General features: G+C 38.7%; 1 protein-coding gene across 8 annotated transcripts in view; it reads right to left on the bottom strand.

The window, feature by feature from the left end:
• The window catches only part of HERC1 (HECT and RLD domain containing E3 ubiquitin protein ligase family member 1), a 210,859-nt gene that overhangs the window by 38,804 nt on the left and 150,508 nt on the right, over window positions 1-21,547 (bottom strand). For 5 of the 8 annotated variants that reach the window (XM_069596206.1, XM_069596212.1, XM_069596210.1 and 2 more), the window contains exons 41-50: window positions 12,185-12,301; window positions 11,743-11,974; window positions 10,533-10,657; window positions 9,335-9,555; window positions 8,150-8,418; window positions 6,651-6,703; window positions 5,761-5,961; window positions 4,965-5,139; window positions 2,061-2,331; window positions 1,717-1,930 (exon numbers count right to left, since the gene is read on the bottom strand). In XM_069596206.1, coding sequence (XP_069452307.1) covers window positions 1,717-1,930; window positions 2,061-2,331; window positions 4,965-5,139; window positions 5,761-5,961; window positions 6,651-6,703; window positions 8,150-8,418; window positions 9,335-9,555; window positions 10,533-10,657; window positions 11,743-11,974; window positions 12,185-12,301 — 1,878 coding nt within the window. The remainder of the gene's footprint in view (window positions 1-1,716; window positions 1,931-2,060; window positions 2,332-4,964; window positions 5,140-5,760; window positions 5,962-6,650; window positions 6,704-8,149; window positions 8,419-9,334; window positions 9,556-10,532; window positions 10,658-11,742; window positions 11,975-12,184; window positions 12,302-21,547) is intronic. The other 3 variants (XM_069596209.1, XM_069596213.1, XM_069596214.1) reach the window with 1 other exon arrangement.

Raw genomic sequence — 21,547 nt, 5'->3', positions numbered from 1 at the left:
CAACTCTCACATCCACACATGACTAAAGAAAAAATCATAGCTTTGACTAGACGGACCTTTGCTGACAAAGTAACGTCTCTACTTTTTAACACGTTGTCTCGATTTGTCATAGCTTTTCTTCCAAGGAGAAAGTGTTTTTTAATTTCATGGCTGCAATCACCATCTACAGTGATTTTGGAGCCCAAGAAAATAAAGTCTCTCACTGTTTCCACTGTTTCCCCATCTATTTGCCATGAAGTGATGCGACCAGATGCCATGATCTTCATTTTTCAAATGTCGACCTTTAAGCCAGCTTTTTCACTCTCCTCTTTCACTTTCGTCAAGAGGCTCTTTAGTTCCTCTTTGTTTTCTTCCATAAGTGTGGTATCATCTGCATATCTGAGGTTATTAATATTTCTCCCAGCAATCTTGATTCCGGCTTGTGCTTCATCCAGCCTGGCATTTCACATGATGTACTCTGCATATAAGTTAAATAAGCAGGGTGACAATATACAGCCTTGACGTACTCCTTTCCCAATTTGGAACCAGTCCATTGTTCCATGTCCAGTTCTAACTGTTGCTTCCTGATCTGCATACAGGTTTCTCAGGTGGCAGGTAAGGTGGTCTGGTATTCCCATCTCTTTCAGAATTTTCCACAGTTTACTGTGATCCACACAGTCAAAGGCTTTGGCATAGTCAATAAAGCAGATGTTTTTCTGGAACTCTCTTGCTTTTTTGATGATCCAACGAACGCTGGCAATTTGATCACTGGTTCCTCTGGCTTTTCTAAATATAGCTTGAACATCCGGAAATTCATAGTTCATGCACTGTTGAAACCTCACTTGGGGAATTTTGAGCATTACTTTGCTAGCGTGTGACATGAGTGCAACTGTGCAGTAGTCTGAATATTCTTTGGCATTGCCATTCTTTGGGATTGGAATGAAAACTGACCTTTTCCAGTTCTGAGGCCGCTGCTAAGTTTTCCAAATTTGCTGGCATATTAAGTGCACCACTTTCACAGCATCATCTCTTAGGATTTGAAATAGCTCAACTAGAATTCCATCACCTCCTTAGCTTTGTCACGGCGGTGCTTCCTAAGGCCCATTTGACTTCGAATTCCAGGATGTCTGGCTCTAGGTGAATGACCACACCATCAAGGTTATCTGCGTCATGAAGACCTTTTTTGTATAGTTCTTCTGTGTATTCTTGCCACATCTTTGTAGTATCTTCTGCTTCTGACAGGTCTATACCACTTCTGTCCTTTATTGTTCCCATCTTTGCGTGAAATGTTCCCTTGGTATCTCTAATTTTCTTGAAGAGATCTCTAGTCTTTCCAATTCTATTGTTTTCCTCTATTTCTTTGCGTTGATTACTGAGGAAGGCTTTCTTATCTCTCCTTGGTATTCGTTGGAACTCTGCATTCAGATGGGTATATCTTTCCTTTTCTCCTTTGTCTTTTGCTTCTCTTCTTTTCTCAGCTATTTGTAAGGCCTTCTCAGACAACCAGTATGCGCTTTGAATTTCTTTTTCTTGAGGATGGCTTTGATCACCGTCTCCTGTACAATGTCACGAACCTCCAACCACAGTTCTTCAGGCACTCTTTCTATCAGATCTAATTCCTTGAATCTGTCGCTTCCACTGTATATGTTGTTATATAATTCATCACATATAACAATGCAGCAACATTTTTAAAAACATTGATTAAAAGACTATATATTTAAATCATATGAAACTTACCTTTCTTTTCCACTTCTGACTTATCATAATTAGGTCTCAGTTTGGCCCCTTTGTCTGCTAGTAATGCCACAAGGGCCTGAGTTACAACAAAATTTGGGGAGGTTACAAGCTTATTCTCTTCAGCAATTCCTCGCAGAAAGCTAGGTAGAAACTTTCGCTGAATTGGATCGTCAACTGTGGTCAGATTTACACCTGTTGCAGCAGAAATCAAGTTCTGCAGAGGCAATCAGAACAAATACATTTAATTTTTAATTTTGGAAAAGAAACTTTTTACTTCACAAGTTTCTTTAGGAATTGGTTGGCAATAAGCAATACAATAAGAAAAGCACTGAAAGCTCCCCTACCTGTGTGCATAACTGCACCAGGAGCTTTGCAGCACTAGGAGTGTTTGATGCTAGACATCCCACTGCTGTGCTCAGATAGGCCAGGCAGGAAATGGGCTTGTTGGCCTTGCTGTGCCCACCTCGTGAACGCTCTGAAGCACTTGCCATGGCAGAAGGACTTGTGGAGAGGCCCGCTCTCCCGGCTGCAGCCAAGCACATGAGTCGAACCAAAGTCCGAATATCGGTAAGCCCCAGAGATTCGAGACCAGCAGCCAGGCTGCAACTGGAACCACTGCCAGGAAAAGAACACACTTTAGATACATAAAGAAAATAACTTAAGTGACCATCTGGAGCCCCACATACAATCCATAGCACCAACAACCAAAATAAAAGGCAAGGTCCACTATCCTAGTCATACAAGTCCTACTGTACGTACGTATGTATGTATGTATGTATGTATGTATGTATGTATGTATGTAAGAGATGTCCAAAAATAAAAACCTGGAAACTGTTATTGAAACTTTTGTTTTAATAAATATTTACGTACACTTGAAGTATACCTGAATTATCAAAGTATAATTTAGAGGAATGTTCATAAACCATGAATTTTCACAAACTGAACAAACCTATGTAACCACCTTCCAGATCAAGAAACAGAATACTACCAACACCCCAGAAGACTACCTGGGCCCTTCTCAATCTCCAGGCCCTCAAAAATAACTACTATTCTGATGCTTAAGGCCATAAATCAGTTTTGCTTGTTTTTGAACTTCATATAGATAGGATAATAAAGTGTGTATTCTCTTATGTCTGGCTTCTTTTATTCAACATTATGCTTGTAAGATTCATCCATGCTGTTGCATTATTAGCAGCAGTTATTCACTTTCACCCACAGCAGATGTGGGTTCAGTTCCAGGCCATGACAATAAAAAGAATATTGCAATTAAGAAGGCCAAATTTTTTTGGTTTTCCAGTGCATATGAAAGTCATGCTTACATTATATTGTAGTCTGTTAAGGGTGCAACAGCATTATGCCTAAAAGAACAATGTACTAATACATAGCTCAATTTAAAAATACTTTAATGCTAAAAAATGTTAATCATCTAAGCCTTCAGTAATCTTTTCAGAACAGTAACATCAAAGATGTGATCAGTGGTTCACAGATCATCATAACAAATATGACAATAATGAAAAAGCTTGAAACAGTCCAAGAATTACCAAAATGTGACACAGAGACATGAAATGAGCAAATGTTATTAGAAAAATGGTGCCAACAAGACTTGTTCAACTCAGAGCTGCCACAAACCTTCAATTTGTTTAAAAAAAAAAAACAAAAAAACTAATATCTGTAAAGCACAATAGAGTGCAACAGAAAAAGATATGGCTGCCTATATAAATGAAATTTACCACAATTCACTTCTCTATACAGATGAGAGCATGGGGCTATTATGAACAGCACTGCCATTCTTTCCGACAAAAGAGTGGATGTTCTTTCCGACATCTTTGGGTACACATATGTGAGCACGTCTGTTGGATATATACCCAGAAGTGTTTTCCTGGGTCATGAGTACATTAATACTCACTTTCAGTTGGTACTATCTACGAGTTTTGCAGAGCAACTACCCTAAGTTATTTCTGTACCAGCAGGGTATGAGAGGTCTAGATGTTCCACATCCTCATGGTCACTTTTCTCCCCTCAGTCTCTTAAATTTTAGCCATTTTGATGGGTGTGTAGGTATATCCTACTTTCATTTCTCTGAAGAGTAATGGGGCTGAACATTTTTTTGTTCATGTTTATTGACCATTTCAAGATCCTTTATATTATTTTGTATTGTGTCCATTTTTCTTTTTGTGTCTTTTTCTTATTGGTTTGTAAGAATACTTTATATATTTTGTTGGTTATATGCATTGCTAAGATCATCTCCCATTCCAGGGCTTTTTTTTTTTTACTTTCTGACTTATACTTCCTATATGACTTTTGCTGAACCAAAGTTCTTTTTTAATGTAGTCCAATTTATCAATGTTTTTCTTTAAAGTGAATGCCTTTTGTGACTTAAGAAATCTCTGCTTGTTCCAAGATCAAGAATAAAATCTTCCTTATCTTACAGAAATGTTACTGATTTATGTTTACATTTAGACCAAAAAGTCACTTGAAAATACTGGCTTTATATAGTTTGAGGTTGGAGCCAAGACTCATTTTTTTGCTGAAGTGAATAAACTATCTGACGTAGCCCAAGTTACTGAAAAGATTATCCTTTCCTCATTGCTCTGCAATGTAAGCACTGTCATAAATCAAATTATAAATCAAATGTTGATCTACACGTATGAGTCAGTTTTTGAAGTTCGTTTTCCATAGACCAAACTGTCTATATTCTTGAGTCAACATCATACAGTCTCATCTAAATTTTCAGTTTCTTTCAGGGTCCTTCGGTCTTCATTGATTACTGTTAAATATCCCTACTTAATCATTTCTTAAATGGATGTCTTTTAAGTATTCTTGGTTCTCTTCCCTTTTTTAACATTACATTCCACAGTATGAACACAGCAGGAATCTCCACAATATGCAGGTTGACTTAGCTATACAGTTGGTAAACTCTGCAGAAAAACTCACTCAACCTTCTAGTTTTACCCTACACCAAATGGATCAATGGTCTTAGTTTCCCATTTCAGATAATAAAATGCTTGCAGTTTATTCAGTTATTATAATGGCAATATTTTCTGCCTAAAAAGACCCAAACATTAATTGAACGACTGACTGACTGAGTGAATGAATGAATAATAATGACTATTGTCTGATTTGTTTCATTCAACAGAAGTTATTCAAGTTTCTAAAACTTTTATTTCTTCTTCCCAAACAATACCAGACTCCTGTCTGATATGTACAAGCAGCTAACTCGGCCTCTTTTGGCAGAAAATAACACTTACCTGACTGAGAGAAGAGAGAGAGCTCTCATGACCATGGTTCTGGCCAGAAGAACCTGAGCAGCAGCCGTCACTCTCCTTAGAGCGACCATCCGGTCATGGGGATTTGCTAAGGCAGCTGCCTGTTCACCCAGTGTTATTCTCCCAGAGGAACTCTTTTCTACAGAGCCATGGCAACCTGAAAAATGGAAGATTTTGCTCAGTTTTCAAGAAGGTAAGGAAAAAAATAGCCAAACTACTGAAAAATTTTCCCTAGGTAGCTAGGTTCTAGGCTACTAGGAAATAAAGCAAATCAATGTATTTTGCTCATCCATAAAACTTTGTTATATAGAAGATGGTTTGAGAGAAATAGATATTTCTAAGTCAATAATTTATTATAGGAAAAATATGATTCTTAAATTTTTTTGGTTTTATTTATTTTTGCTCATGTATCATTTCCACTGATATTAACAAATATAGAAAAAATATAGTTTTAAAAATATGCTTTGAGTACATATTCACCCAAATTAAAAAATACTACAAAATAGTTTTTGTTTCCAGGTTTCTCTTAACACATAGTTAAAAAAAAACTTTGTATTTTATAAATTTTTTATCACTTGAATATTTTATAGAAACAAAAGAATCAGAAGTTAACTTTACATAATACCTTCAAAACATTATAACACCTGGCTAAAGATAGTTGATGAGACAGAAAATATTGAACTCATTATTATTAACCTCTACATTATTATTTACTTTTCTAAGAAGCAAATTAATATAGACTCTATAAAATCCATGCCAATCAGCATTCCAAGTTTACCTATTTGCATCAGAGTCTCTTCCATACTGTTGGTTGCTGTTACCATTGCTACTGATGCTCCTAATGGATCACTGTCAGGGAACTGAACTGGTTCTGGTACAATGCGGCGGTCATTTAAACCAAGAGGGCCAGCAAGTAATTCAAACTCTTCTTCACCTGTTAGCTTTTCATCTTCATCGACATCCAACATGTCCCAGTCTTCTGGAATTTATAGAGAAAAAATGGATGGTATGTAAATATAAACACGACACAACCCTGCTGGCAATGGTTATTGTGAGACAGGTCTAAGATGCAGATGGACTGAAAGCCTAGTCAGTGCCTACAAAATAAAATATAGCACCATCTCCTGGTGACCCAACTAAACTGCACTCTGGAGGCACAGTGGGACTAAGGGAAAGGGACGAGAGCAAATCCATTTAAACCAATAGCACATGTTACAGTTGATAATGGAGGTTTCAACTAATAACAAATACTGTTATGGGGCCAACAAAGAGTAATTGACCCTGTCCATGATCATTAGGAAATGACTTATTCCAAATAAATGAATGCTCCAGATAGACTGATGCTTACTTCTTTATTTTTTACTTTCCACAACTAGGATGAAAATTCAAAATGTATTAATACTTCATACTTTACTTACTTTGAAAAAATATACACACCACACAGAAATTAACATCCTGTGGGAAAATATTAGAAACCAGGTCTTTTTCCCTTGACTTGTAAAACTAGGGCTATTGCTATCATACTATCTTGAACTCTTGGGGGGAAGTTTAAGTTGACGTGTACGTAAATACAGAGAAACATATGAAGGTTAAGTTTTAGTAACAGATGTTAAGTAGAAGGTATATACAAAAATACATGTGAAATAAAGAGGTTCTCAAAACAACTACCTTCATACACACTGTCCTGCTTGCCAATAAGATCTGGAGCTTGTCCTTTGTACCTGCAGCAAACACAAAGAACATTGTGTTTTCATATAAAACAATTACTCCAAAGTGCAAATTATGTCATTAGGACATTTAAAAAGGTCATTAATAAAGCAACATAAAATTAAAAAGTATGCTTCATGTTATGGAAAGTGAAAGTGTTAGTTGCTCAGTCATGTCCGACTCTTTGAAACCTCATAGACTGTAGCCCGCCAGGCTCCTCTGTCCATGGGATTCTCCAGGCAAGAAAACTGGAGTGGGTTGCCATTTCCTCCTTCTCCTTACTCATTAGCTATCTTCCCAACTGAGAGATTGAAACCGGGTCTCCTGTGTCTCCTGCATTGGCAGGTGGGTTCTTTACCACTAGGAGCCACCTGGCAAGTCCCTTCATGTTATAGGCTAATGTAATAAAAACCACTGGTATGTAGATGTTTACAAAATCAGTGACTGTTTTACCAAATAACTGTGGAGGTTTCTTAGTGACCAACATAAATATTCCCCCCCCAATTTATTTATTTATTTTTGGTTGCACTGGGTCTTCGTTGCTGCATGTGGGCTTTCTCTAGTTGCAGTGAGTGGGGGCTACTCCTCATTGCAGTGCACAACCTTCTCATTGCAGTGGCTTCTCTTGTTGCAGAGCACAAGCCCTAGAGTGCTCAGGCTCTAGCAGTTGTGGCACATGAGCTTCAGCTGCTCTGCAGCATGTGGAATCTTCCTGAACTAGGGACTGAACCCATGTTCCCTGCATTGGCAAGTGGATTCTTAACCACTGGACCACTAGGGAAGTCCCCTACATAAATCTTTTAATCAAAGCCTATTCCAGAACACTTAAAGGGTTTTAATAGTTGACAGTAAGGGCAAAAACCTTACTCATTAGCTATTAATTACTATTCAGGAATATAATGAAGTAATATTTTCATGGAAGCTTGTTTAATCTAAATAGTCTATATTTTTAATCAAGAAAAAAGATCTTAATCAAGATGTCAAAAATATGGTGAAAAACACCAAAGGAAAAAAAGGAACATAAGCCTCTTGAAGGTTAAAGCAAGGGTCCCACTCACAATTTGTTAACAAATTTAAGATTAATATAGTCAAACTCCAGTGAAGGACCTGAGACCATACCACTGTTCCCAGACTATAGACTGCTACCTCTGGCAGGAACTTGAATTCTTCCACTTCCCTCATTCCTGTATCTAAATTCAGCAATCACAGGACTTTATTAAGGAAAAAAGTAAAGTGAAAGTGAAGTCGCTCAGTCGTGTCTCACTCTGTGCGACCGCGTGGACTGTAGCCCACCAGGCTCCTCCACATCCATGGGATTCTCCAGGCAAGAGTACTGGAGTGGGTTGCCATTTCAGGTAATTCTTCACATGAAGAAAACTACAATCCCCATGTCTCAATGAGAGATACTTTTATATACTTCAGTCAGAGCATCTGGATATCTCTATATAATTTCAAGGTACCTTTCAGAACTTGTTGCCTTGGATTTGGTCTTCAGGGCTAAGTACTTTTCCCTGCAGCTGCCACATAGCAGGTAGTATGGATTTCCACTCCCACATTCACCACCGAACCAGCCATCCACATAGGAGCCGTTGCTGCGATAGCCCTGGCGGTTTGCGCTGCGCCCACAGCCTGGGTGATTTCTCTTCATGTGCTGATTGAAGTTGACGACACTGCATTCACACAGCTCACACACCACCACTTCTTCCCTGTCTTCAGACTCACAAACATGCTGCACAAAATGATTTCATATCACATGATTAGTCAAATTAACATATAATTAAGAAGAGGTAAATAGATCATTTAAACTAAACTACTTGTTTACATATGCTGGAATATTTGCAAGATGTTCATCAAAGCTATAACAAATCAAAATTCAGATCACAGTCTGAAGGTGTTCTTTCCCCTTCCTCACACTAAGTGACAATAAAAGTAACTGACTATACCTACCGAGAAAAAAGTTATTAATAAAAACAATCTGCCTCATCTCGATGATTTAAAATCCCTCCAATGAAAACTTTTATCTGATCATAACATGCATATCTATTTTCTGAATTTCTAAGAAGTCATTTAGATTAACTTATCTTATTAATATATGATCTTCCCTATAAAACTTACACTTGTGAACTTCTCAGTCTCCCTGCTACAAAAAGTGTAATGCTAAACAATGTAAACATACAAACCCACCATATACCCTGCCCTTTGATGGACGTATTTACAAGATCTAGGTGGCACTGGCTCCTAGAATGAGGCATTACAGTGATTAAATAGAACCTATGAAGGAGAAGAGCATGCATTCAACAGCAAGATAAGCACAGCAGCCATGTTAAATACCCAGCAGAGTTGATTGGGACCTGATGCTTATTTTGTAATCTATCTTTGATATTAGAATCAAATGATCACAATATGGCTCTATTCATCTAGTCTGGGGAGAGAAGCAATAAAATCGCACAGAGAAAGCAACAAGAGAGACTTTTTATTAGTTTGTAGGTATCAAAGTAACCTCAAGTGTTAGAGCCCCAAACTTTAGGATGAGATGTCAGACTTTTTAGCGTGCTACAACTCTACGCAAGGCTGTTATTAGTAAGCTGTATGAACAGGAGGGCAGGAAAATAAGTCAGAGCAGCCCCCGCTGCAGTCACACACACCCAGGTAGGCCAATCCAGTACCTCTGGGATCCACATTCCCAGAATATCATTGTCACTGGTCAGGTCTTGTCCAAACATAGCTTCCATCGCTTCATCATCAAGATCAATTTCCAATTCCTCATCTAAATTAAAGTCATACAACGCCCCTGGGTCTTGTTGCAAAGATATTCCTTCTCTCCGACTTTGATTCCTGTGGGCCTGCACAGAGCGGTATAACCCCGCTCAGAACAAAACAAGAAAGGCATTTTATTTGCACGTATAAAGTAATTCTGAATATTTTGCCAGTTCTTAACTGCCGTACAACGCAGGTAAGAGCCTATCTCAGCTGACTTACTGGACTCCAGATCATAAACATAAAACTTTACCTATCATATGTGCTTCTTCTTCTGTGAAATGGGGATAATAGCATTCATACTTTGCACAGTTGCTGATAGGTTTAAATAAGATAGTCCATGTAAAATATTTCATAAAGTTTGTTATACAGAACACTCAGTAAATGTGGGCTGTTATAATCCTTTCAGTTTTTAAAAATCAGTCCCTTTCACTATATATTAAATATACATCTTATATGTTCTAGGACAGTCTCAATGTCTCTGTTCCTATAAACTACTGAATCATTATTTATGTTTTAAGAATTCAAGGATTAAACTCTGCTTTGACAAAAAACATATTCTAGATTTTTAACTTACATTTCATATGCCAAAAACATAATCCTCAAAATATTTACTAATGTAATGAAAAAATACATTTTTGCTATCCAGGGCCTTACCTAGTAGTGAAGCCCTGAAGTCCACAAAGTACATCAGAAAAACCAGTGCCTACTTGGCACAGAACTCTTTCTAGTTCCTTCTCATCTGTGATATCTTAAACATGTATCTTCACTTCTTAAATTATGTTTCTTGAGGGTAGAGAGAGCATTTATGAAATTTCTCAATATCTACACGTGACTACTATAGCCTTCTGCATCCAGAGGGAACTTAAAAACAAATTTATGAATGTATGCTGTGATTTAAATCAAATAAAATTATATAAATGCATAGAAAGTAATATGCAAATAGTTGCTCTTTGAATGTGGAGGTACTGAACATTTAGTATTATTAATCCATATCTTCTTTAACGTTGCTTATATATTCACTTTAAAATATAAACAAACTATATAATACTTTCACCAAGAGAAAGATGTGAAACATATACTTACCTGCTCTTGCTAGCAATGTTCGAGCAGCCAAATCAAACTTGTGCCTTCTTGTTACTGCTGAGCGACCCCTAGCTGGCGGTCCACTTCCAGAAGCTGCATTCTCTGCATGATCCAGATTATCAGCACTAAAAGTGCAAGTTTGAAAGCAATGCACATTTTAAAAAATCATCATGAACAGAAAACACAGGTACTAACTTGCTTGCAGTACGTTTTCCTCCAAGTATTACCAAGAACAATATGTTTATGATAAAATTTTGAAATATATCTTTTGTGGTTGGCAAAGTTCCTAAGTTATAAATGTCATATTGCTCTGAGCAGTAATGTTATCTGATTTTGAAATTATGCTTAATACAAGTTTAAATTATGAAATTATGCTTAATACAAGTTTAAATTCAAATGAGGTCAATAGCCTTAACTAAATCTTAAATGATTATATACTGAAAATCTGAAATGACTGGGAATCCTTGCCTTAGAGCAACAGATATTTCAAAATAAGTTATGGAAATATTCACTGAGCTTGTCAGAAAAAGCCTGCAGATTAATATAAGATATAAGCTCCAATATGACTTCATGAACTAAAATGAAATGAAGATTTAAAGTCATAAGAAGTGCTGAATGAGGAGCATTTTAGAAAGGATTACAGAATATTTTATTATATATTTTTTTAATTGCATGATAATTACTTTACAATGTTATGTTGGTTTCTACATTTCTTTTTAGGCTAGGCATTATTACAGAATTTGTTTTGCAACTTTAAAAAAGGGTACATTGCATTGGATATTAAAAACTAAAGATGAGATGAAACTATAAACCTATATTAAGAGACACAAAGATTCCTACTGAATCCATTTCTATTGAATGCATTAAATCAATTATATAAAAATGAACGTTCTAGTTATTTAAATATAATAAAATTATTTCACCAACATGTTTATTTCAGAATAAAAATTTTAGGTTTTAGTTTGTTCTTTTCAGCAACTTTATATTAAAATTATTTCCTTATTTTCATAAAAATAGCATTCAAGTCAAAACCTGTCATGTCGTTTTCACCCTTCACAGAAACATAAACTTGTAACTGAAATGTCCATCTTTTCATATATCTCTACTTAACAACCTTATACATTAGAAGCACCTATGAAGGGACATAAGTGGGGGTCTTGAGGCACCATTTAAAACACATGGAATAGGAATATGGAAATTGGAATTTCACCTTTCACTAAAGCCTTCCTCCATTTCAGCAGCATCAGCTGATGGTATGTCTCCTGGTGATTGCAAATAACAGGGATCATTTGACTTCCCACCACTGCCTGCAACTGCTGCTCCGTGCCTTGAGTCAGCTGTGCTGCCTGACTGGGGCTCCTCCTCATCCTCATGCCCAGGGTGCTCTATCATCCACATGGCAAGGACGGTGATGTTCTGGGCATCAGCCTCGCCTCGAGCACCTGAACAGGTGAAAAAAAGGTCTAATATTGACTCTGGGCAAAATAATTATTCCTGCTATCAGTTTAAGAGTGTCTGCTATGACGCAACTGTAATCAGATCTGGTATTAAAAATCTTATCAAGCTTTATGGCCTCTTAAAAAACATATCGCCCTTAATAAAGATCATGTTTCTCATATCTGCATATATTGATACTTAAAAAATTACAGTACCTGTGGCTTCCATGGCTTTCGCAATCTGCCGGAGAGAGAACCCCATTTCTAACAAGGGTACTGCAATTGCTGGAGGAGGAGGAGAAGTTGAAAGTCTACTACTTGGGTCTGACAAGGCTGAAACAAACGAAAGAGAGGTAAGTCCTAAATATTACTATATACCAGGAGTAAAAAGTGTTCGTTTAGTGACTATAATTCCCAATTTCCTTAATATTGTCCAAATTTAATGAAATGTTAAAGAATTCACTAATTGAATGTGATTAAATATGATAGAGCTTCTTAAGGTTTTTCTTAAAGATAAACCAGCTATTATGAAATAAACCTGCTGAAAACAATGGTTAATTTTTTTTTAAGTTTCCTATTTGCAAAAAATTTTTAATTTTACAGAAATTTTAAAGAATAGTACAAAAAATTATTTTACCCCTGAACTACTGGAGAATAAGTAAAAGACATAATGTCCCATCTTCCCTGAATATACTAATACATCACTCCTACAAATAACAACATTCTCCTGCATAACCACAATGCAACTATCATAGTCAGGAAATTCACAATTATCATCTAATCCAGATTCTAGTTTCAAGGAAAGTCTTGATAATGTTTTTTACAGCAAAGGATCCAATCCAGGATAATCTTTACATTTAACTTTTCATGTCTTTTCAGCCTCCTTCAATCACTTTGATATTTAGAAGATTCCAGGCCAGTTACAGGGTATAAAGTCCCTCAATCTGGTGTCTGTTATTTCCTCATGATTAGATTCAGGTTGTGCTTTTTGGCAGGAGTATCACAGAACTGATGTTCCCTTCCTGCTGCATTCTATTAGATGGTCCATGATTTTGTTTTGTCTCATTACTGATGATAACTTTGATGACTTGAGTTAAGCTGGTATCTACCAGGTTTCTCCACTGTAAAGTTAACTCTTTCTTTTCCCTTGTAATTAGTAAGTATTTGTGGGGAAAAAACTATGAGAATATGTAAATATCTTATTCTTCATCAAAGTTTCAGCATTTATTATGTTGGGACTTCCCTGGTGGCTCAGACGGGAAAAGAATCCACCTGCAATGCTAGAGACCCAGGTTCGATCCCTGGGTCAGGAAGACCCCCGGAGAAGGGATTGACTACCCATTCCAGTATTCTTGCCTGGAGAATCCCATGGACAGAGGAGCCTGGTGGGCTCAGTCCATGGGGTTGCAGAGTTGGACGAGACTGAGTGACTAACATTTCCACTTTCGTTTATGTTTCAGTTCAGTTCAGCCGCTCAGTCGTGCCCGACTCTTTGCAACCCCATGAATCGCACCACGCCAGGCCTCCCTGTCCATCACCAACTCCCGGAGTTTACCCAACTCATGTCCATCGAGTCGGTGATGCCATCCAGCCATCTCATCCTCTGTTGTCCCCTTCTCCTCCTGCCCCCAATCGGTCCCAGCATCAGGGTCTTTTCAAATGAGTCAACTCTTCGCGTGAGGTGGCCAAAGTATTGGAGTTTCATCTTTAGCATCAGTCCTTCCAATGAACACCCAGGACTGATCTCCTTTAGGATGGACTAGTTGGATCTCTCTGCAGTCCAAAGGACTCTCAAGAGTCTTCTCCAACACCACAGTTCAAAAGCATCAATTCTTCGGCACTCAGCTTTCTTCACAGTCCAACTCGTTTATGTTTACTGGCTGAATTAATTATCATTACGATAGCTGACAAATGATGGTATTTTATTTTATTTATTTTTTTTTAAGTTTTTTTTTTTAAATTTTAAAATCTTTAATTCTTAACATGCTTTCCCAAATATGAACCCCCCTCCCACCTCCCTCCCCATAACATCTCTCTGGGTCATCCCCATGCACCAGTCCCAAGCATGCTGTATCCTGCGTCAGACATAGACTGGCGATTCAATTCTTACATGATAGTATACATGTTAGAATGCCATTCTCCCAAATCATCCCACCCTCTCCCTCTCCCTCTGAGTCCAAAAGTCCGTTATACACATCTGTGTCTTTTTTCCTGTCTTGCATACAGGGTCGTCATTGCCATCTTTCTAAATTCCATATATATGTGTTAGTATACTGTATTGGTGTTTTTCTTTCTGGCTTACTTCACTCTGTTGCCGGGGGCCAGCGTGAGGAATTCCGCCCATGGCAAAGGTCATGAGGAAGGAGGCTTGGCATACGCAAAGGCGTGATCAAGCCTCAGGAAACCCCCTGTTCCCGAGCATCTAACCCCAAAGCCAGAGTCTGTTTTATGCTCTCACCTACACCTCTGACTTTACGGGGGGCTCTCCCCCATAACCGTTTCTCTCTGAGAAGGAGTAAACGTGCAGCTCCAAGACAATAAAAACTCTTGGGCGTGACAAGAGTGTTTCAGCTTACGGACTCCTCTGAAGGTTATCTAGCCCACTTGTATAGGTTTGTCCGGCCACATGTGATTGCTTACAGCCTCCCAACCTGAGAGGCACGAGATGTTTTAGACTTATTAAAGGCGAATTCTTTTGGGGAGTTAGAAATTATTAGTATAATGGGTTGGTTAGGAATTATTTGGTGAAGGGTTCTTCATTTGTTGTGTCAATAATTGCTACTAATTCCCTGCTCTGGGTGGGACAAGGATGTCTCAGGTCAAACCTCTCTGCTGACAGACTAGCTTGTGTGACAGCATTATCCATACTCCTACCACATGATTGTTTACTACCTCTCAACCATAAACAGCACAGAGAGTTTTGGAGTATTTTGAGAGTCTTAATTAGCATAGGACTTTTTCTTGTTGTTGAGTCAATGATTGCCGCCAGGCCTCTATATCCTTAGGCACCTGGGAATATATTAATCAATGTATTTGGAATATAGCAAAGGAAATATAGTAGTTTTTGATGTTAGCAATACTAGACTTTTTGAGTTAATGGATTTTCTCTTTTGTAATAGATCACTGTACTTTGTTATAAATCGCTGTGTCCTTGCTATGTAAAAATGTAACTTTATCATATCTTAAGACTAAACAGATCTTAAGGGGAGCATTGGTGAAAGGATTTTCATTTGTTAGGCTGATGTTTGCTGCTAAATCTCCATGTTCCCTACCCTTATAATGAATATAACTAACATATAGGAGAAATAAGTGTTAACCTTTAAGACTAATCATGTTAACCTTGAGTTAAATAAATTCCTTTCTTGATTGTAGCTAAAAAACACCCTTGGAAGAAATAAGTTTTTTGGTTATCAGAAAGAAAGGATCATAAAATGTCAGCAGGTCTCACTCATGGCCAGAAGATGATGTAATATCCCTAAGACCTTTTTTATACATTTATGTGAAGCACCTGATTTTGACAAAGGTCAGGACTGCTGACCCCCACGTGACTCTGTATTCATCCCTATGTGTAACAAAAGGTATATAAGCAAACCCAAAAATAAAGAAATCGGATCAGTTTCGGAAAGACTGATTCCCCCATGTCGCTTCTCTCTTGCTCCCGGTTTTTCTGGCTGAATTCCCATCTGGAGCATGGATGCTATTCCACGTAATCCAAGTTATTCAGCCTCCTTTTCTCCACTAATCTTCCTACTACACTATCCATTTCTAGTCTCTTTATATCTGTGATTAAATATGTATTTTTCCAAAGACGCCGACTCCGTCCCCCCACCTTCAAATCACCCTGGATCCACCGGGGCTGGACCCCGGCACTCTGTATAATCAGCTCCAGTTTCATCCATCTCATCAGAACTGATTCAAATGAATTCTTTTTAACGGCTGAGTAATACTCCATTGTGTATATGTACCACAGCTTTCTTATCCATTCATCTGCTGATGGACATTTAGGTTGTTTCCATGTCCTGGCTATTATAAACAGTGCTGCGATGAACATTGGGGTATATGTGTCTCTTTCAATTCTGGTTTCCTCAGTGTGTATGCCCAGCAGTGGGATTGCTGGGTCATAAGGTAGTTCTATTTGCAATTTTTTAAGGAATCTCCACACTGTTCTCCATAGTGGCTGTACTAGTTTGCATTCCCACCAACAGTGTAGGAGGGTTCCCTTTTCTCCACACCCTCTCCAGCATTTATTGCTTGCAGATTTTTGGATCGCAGCCATTCTGACTGGTGTGAAGTGGTACCTCATTGTGGTTTTGATTTGCATTTCTCTAATAATGAGTGATGTTGAGCATCTTTTCATGTGTTTATTAGCCATCTGTATGTCTTCTTTGGAGAAATGTCTATTTAGTTCTTTGGCCCATTTTTTGATTGGGTCGTTTATTTTTCTGGAATTGAGCTGCAGGAGTTGCTTGTATATTTTTGAGATTAGTTGTTTGTCAGTTGCTTCATTTGCTATTATTTTCTCCCATTCAGAAGGCTGTCTTTTCACCTTGCTTATATTTTCCTTTGTTGTGCAGAAGCTTTTAATTTTAATTAGATCCCATTTGTTTATTTTTGCTTTTATTTCCAGAATTCTGGGAGGTGGATCATAGAGGATCCTGCTGTGATTTATGTCTGAGAGTGTTTTGCCTATGTTCTCCTCTAGGAGTTTTATAGTTTCTGGTCTTACATTTAGATCTTTAATCCATTTTGAGTTTATTTTTGTGTGCGGTGTTAGAAAGTGATCTAGTTTCATTCTTTTACAAGTGGTTGACCAGTTTTCCCAGCACCACTTGTTAAAGAGATTGTCTTTACTCCATTGTATATTCTTGCCTCCTTTGTCAAAGATAAGGTGTCCATATGTGTGTGGATTTATCTCTGGGCTTTCTATTTTGTTCCATTGATCTATATGTCTGTCTTTGTGCCAGTACCATACTGTTTTGATGACTGTGGCTTTGTAGTAGAGCCTGAAGTCCGGCAAGTTGATTCCTCCAGTTCCATTCTTCTTTCTCAAGATTGCTTTGGCAATTCGAGGTTTTTTGTATTTCCATACAAATCTTGAAATTATTTGTTCTAGTTCTGTGAAAAATACGGCTGGTAGCTTGATAGGGATTGCATTGAATTTGTAAATTGCTTTGGGTAGTATACTCATTTTCACTATATTGATCCTTCCGATCCATGAACATGGTATATTTCTCCATCTATTAGTGTCCTCTTTGATTTCTTTCATCAGTGTTTTATAGTTTTGTATATATGATGGTATTTTAAAGTCCATCAGCACTTTCAGATTCATCACTTGGTATTCTACTCTAAAGCAAAGCGCCTCCTTTTTTTTTATATGGTTATAGATTCTTATTGCATTCACGAGTTATTATCTGTTAGTGTAACTACTGTTTTTCATGTCCCAAATCCCCCAGATTTGGCCAGTGGATGCCATTCCGTTCTAATTTATATGTTCTTCAGGCCTGTGCCCATCATTCTCTAAGTATTTCACCACTTTGTGGCAAAAGCCATTCTACACTCATCTCATACTCAGACCTGAAGTGCCACTTCTCTCAGAAGATCAAGGTTTCTTCTAATAGAGAATAGTATTTAGAAGATAGGATTCTGGCACTAGGTGTGTATACAGCTATTGAAGCATCACTGCTCCAAGGCTCTCTCAGTGGAGAGTTGCCAGCGGAGGCACTCTTCAACCTACATGACTCTGACATCTAGTGCCAGACTGTGAGGACAGTTCCTCACCCCACCTGGACTCAAAAAGCTCTATGCCAGGCCACTCCACATACAGAAGTTTTTTTCACCCAAATCTGGCTCTGACAACCCACTCTGGGCTACCATGCCACACACCTCCCTTACTCTGCTGGCATGAATGCCTACCTAGACTGGCCTCACTTAATGGCTTTCAAATTGGATTAGTAAGGAAGAAGGGAAGAAGGGAAGGAGGGAAGACTATCATTCTTATTTTTGCTTAGAAAAAAGTAATTACTGCTACAGTGGTGATAGCCCTGATGTATCTGTTGAAGTTCACATTCTTGCCATGAAAGAGTAACAAAGGCTAGATTTACCCTCACCTTAAGCAACTAAAAAAAAAGACAAAAATTATCAAACAGTCTGCAGATGGTGATAGGCAATGTGGGATGGTAATCCCTGAAAGAAGGGAATCAAATGAGGCAAGGCGTAAAACTGCCTTAGCTTATGGCCTGGAAAAAATTTCCAAACCTGCAGTTCAGGGAAGGTAAATTCAAGCTAAACTTAGGGGTCTCTCTGAATGGTGGAGACAAAGTACAGATTCAAAGGTGGCTAGAATTAACAGGGTAGGATCCCAGATACCAGGGTAGAATACTCTTTTCATCTGTATGAAAAGAAGAGAGCTACACAGAGAACTCGAGAAATGTGCAGAGGGTCCTCATCACCTCAAGCCTTCAGCTGATGCTAATACAACAGCTATCCAAAGCCAGGGAAAGAATCACCCAGAAGCAGCAGGCAGAACAATCCTTAGAGCTCACATAAGGTTGGGAAGCATCTGTGTTACAATAAGCCAGAATGAAAAAACTTTGTAATAAGGTATAAAGCACTGGATAGAATATTAAACAAACTGAAGGTTGTCCTGGTCCCACCTAACAAAGCTTAAAAGGAAGTCTTGAAAGAATCCAATTGTTTTCAAGTTACTTAAATGTATTCTAGAACAAAGTTAAAGTATAATCACAGAAGTACAAAATATCCAGCACTCAACTAGGTAAAATTCACAACATCTGGTATCCAATAAAAAGTAACCAAACATGCAAAGAATCAAGAAAGCACAACTCAAAATGAAGAGATAAATTAGTTACTAGAAACAGATCTATAAATGAGAGAACTGGTAAGTACAACAGATATTAAAACAGATACCATAAATACAGTTGACTCTCATTTGCAGATTCCATATCTGCCAATAATTTACTCATTAAAATTGATTTATAACTCCAAAATCAATACTCATGGCACTTTCACAGTCATTCACATGCACAGGGTGACCAAAAGATTCAGTCTCCTGATGCATTTATTTCCATCTAAGGTCAAACAAGGTGATGCTGTATATTCTTGTTTCAGTTTTCAGACTATACCAAGTATCCTTTTCATGTCATTTAGTGTAACTTTTTTTTTTTTGCATGTTTTGTGCTTTTTGTTGGTGATTTCATTGTTTAAAATAGCCTCCAAGTGCAATATTGAAATGCTGTCTAGTGTTCCTAAGTGCAAGAAGGCTACAAAGTGCCTTATGGAGAAAATATATGTTAAGGTTCACACAGGCATGACTTAATAGTGTTCCTGGCCATGAGTTCAATGCTAATGAATCAATAATACATTATATTAAATATGGTGTCTTTAAACTGAAACACACATAAAATAAGGTTGTATTTTGATCAGTTGACAGAGTTATCATCAGAAGCTCGGAAAAAACTAGCCCTGTATTTTCACCAGGAATAGTGGTTCCGTTTTTGCTAATTCTGTGTTCACAGAACATTACTGTTCTAATAATGAGAACTGTTATTCCATGTATTCCATAAGGTAGAGGAAAGACTGAGTATGTTAAACAGACATGGAAAATTGAAAAAAAAAATACACAAAAAGTTCTAGAAAACTACAATATGAAGGAAAAGACACACTGAATTTCCTAAGACCTTTAGGTGCTTCCCTGGTGGCTCATACGGTAGAGAATCTGCCTGCAATGCAGCAGACCTGGGTCAGAAAGATACGCTGGAGAAGGAAATGGCTACCCACTCCAGGATTCTTGCCTGGAGAATTCCGTGGACAGAAGAGCCTGGTGGGCTACAGTCCACAGGGCGGCAAAGAGTCAACACGACTGAGCAACTAACAGTTAGTCACAATTTCTCTATAAAAAGGCGTAATTCAATCTATAGCTTCAAAACAGAGAAGACAGCTCAGTTTGATGAGGAAGATTCCCTTTAATTAAAAGCACTGTTTTACCAGAGAGAGACTCAGTTCAGTTCAGTCGCTCAGTCGTGTCCGACTCTTTGCGACCCCAAGAATTGCAGCACACCAGGCCTCCCTGTCCATCACCATCTCCCGGAGTTCACTCAGACTCACGTCCATCGAGTCCGTGATGCCATCCAGCCATCTCATCCTCGGTCGTCCCCTTCCCCTCCTGCCCCCAATCCCTCCCAGCATCAGAGTCTTTTCTAATAAGTCAATTCTTCGCATGAGGTGGCCAAAGTACTGGAGCTTCAGCTTTACCATCACTCCTTCCAAAGAAATCCCAGGGTTGATCTCCATCAGAATGGACTGGTTGGATCTCCTTGCAGTCCAAGGGACTCTCAAGAGTCTTCTCCAATACCACAGTTCAAAAGCATCAATTCTTCGGCGCTCAGCCTTCTTCACAGTCCAACTCTCACATCCATACATGACCACAGGAAAAACCATAGCCTTGACTAGACGGACCATAGTCAGCAAAGTAATGTCTCTGCTTTTGAATATACTATCTAGGTTTGTCATAGCTTTTCTTCCAAGGAGTAAGCGTCTTTCAATTTCATGGCTGCAGTCACCATCTGCAGTGATTTTGGAGCCCCCCAAAATAAAGGCTGACACTGTTTCCACTGTTTCCCCATCTATTTCCCATGAAGTGATGGGACCAGATGCCATGATCAAGAGACTCAAAGACTTAGAAAATGAACTTAAAGTTGCCACCAAGAGGAAGGGACAAGTTACAGAGTTTGGGATGTCACATACACACTGCTATATTTAAAATGGATAACTAACTTGGAGAACAAGATGGCAGAGGAGTAGGTGGACGTGGACTACATCTCTCTCCACAGATACATCAGGAATGTACTTTCAGACATAGAAGAGCACACAGAACACCAGCTGAAAACAGATGGGAGAACCTGACCAGCTGAAAAGAATATATAGAACCACGCAAAACTCAGTAGGTTGAAGAAACTAGGGGTTGGGGGGAAACAGGAGTGTTAGTAGGACTGGGCCTGCCCTCGGCGGGTAGGAAAACTGAAGCAGGGGTCCCATCCCCACATTGGGGCAACTGTCTGAGTCAGAGAAGAAACATCTAAGGCTGAGAGTCAAACAGCTCATCTGTGGCAGCCTAAATGGAATGAGAATCAGACAGTCCTTGCCGCAGCCATACATAACCAGGATAGGGATGCAAGTCCCCTGGAAGGCATGGAGGCTGGGAGCTGGAGTTTAGGGATTGTGCACGAATGCCAGGGTGAGGGCTGCTATTGATTACGGAGAGATGGATCGAGGAGAGGTGAGGGAGGAGACTGTGGTGGGAATTGCCTGTGGAGCAAAGCTGGGCTGCCATGGAAGTAAGGCGATACTGCTGAGTCACGTGTAGGGGATGAAGCCATCACCATAGCCTCTTCCCCCCCTCACGCCAGCACGGGCAGCTGAACAACAGAAAGGTTGACCCACTAAATGCCTGATGCACTGAAGTACAGAGTAGGACCCCACCCAGCATGGCCCTTTAAGTACCTGATGCACGGAACTACAGAGTAGGACCCCACCCAGCATGCCCCTTTAAGTGCCTGATGTGCT

The sequence above is a fragment of the Ovis canadensis genome, chromosome 7 (assembly GCF_042477335.2).
Source record: "Ovis canadensis isolate MfBH-ARS-UI-01 breed Bighorn chromosome 7, ARS-UI_OviCan_v2, whole genome shotgun sequence".
NCBI lineage: Eukaryota > Metazoa > Chordata > Mammalia > Artiodactyla > Bovidae > Ovis > Ovis canadensis.
Note: the sequence above shows the minus strand (reverse complement) of the source record. Positions and strands in the feature narration are given on the sequence as shown.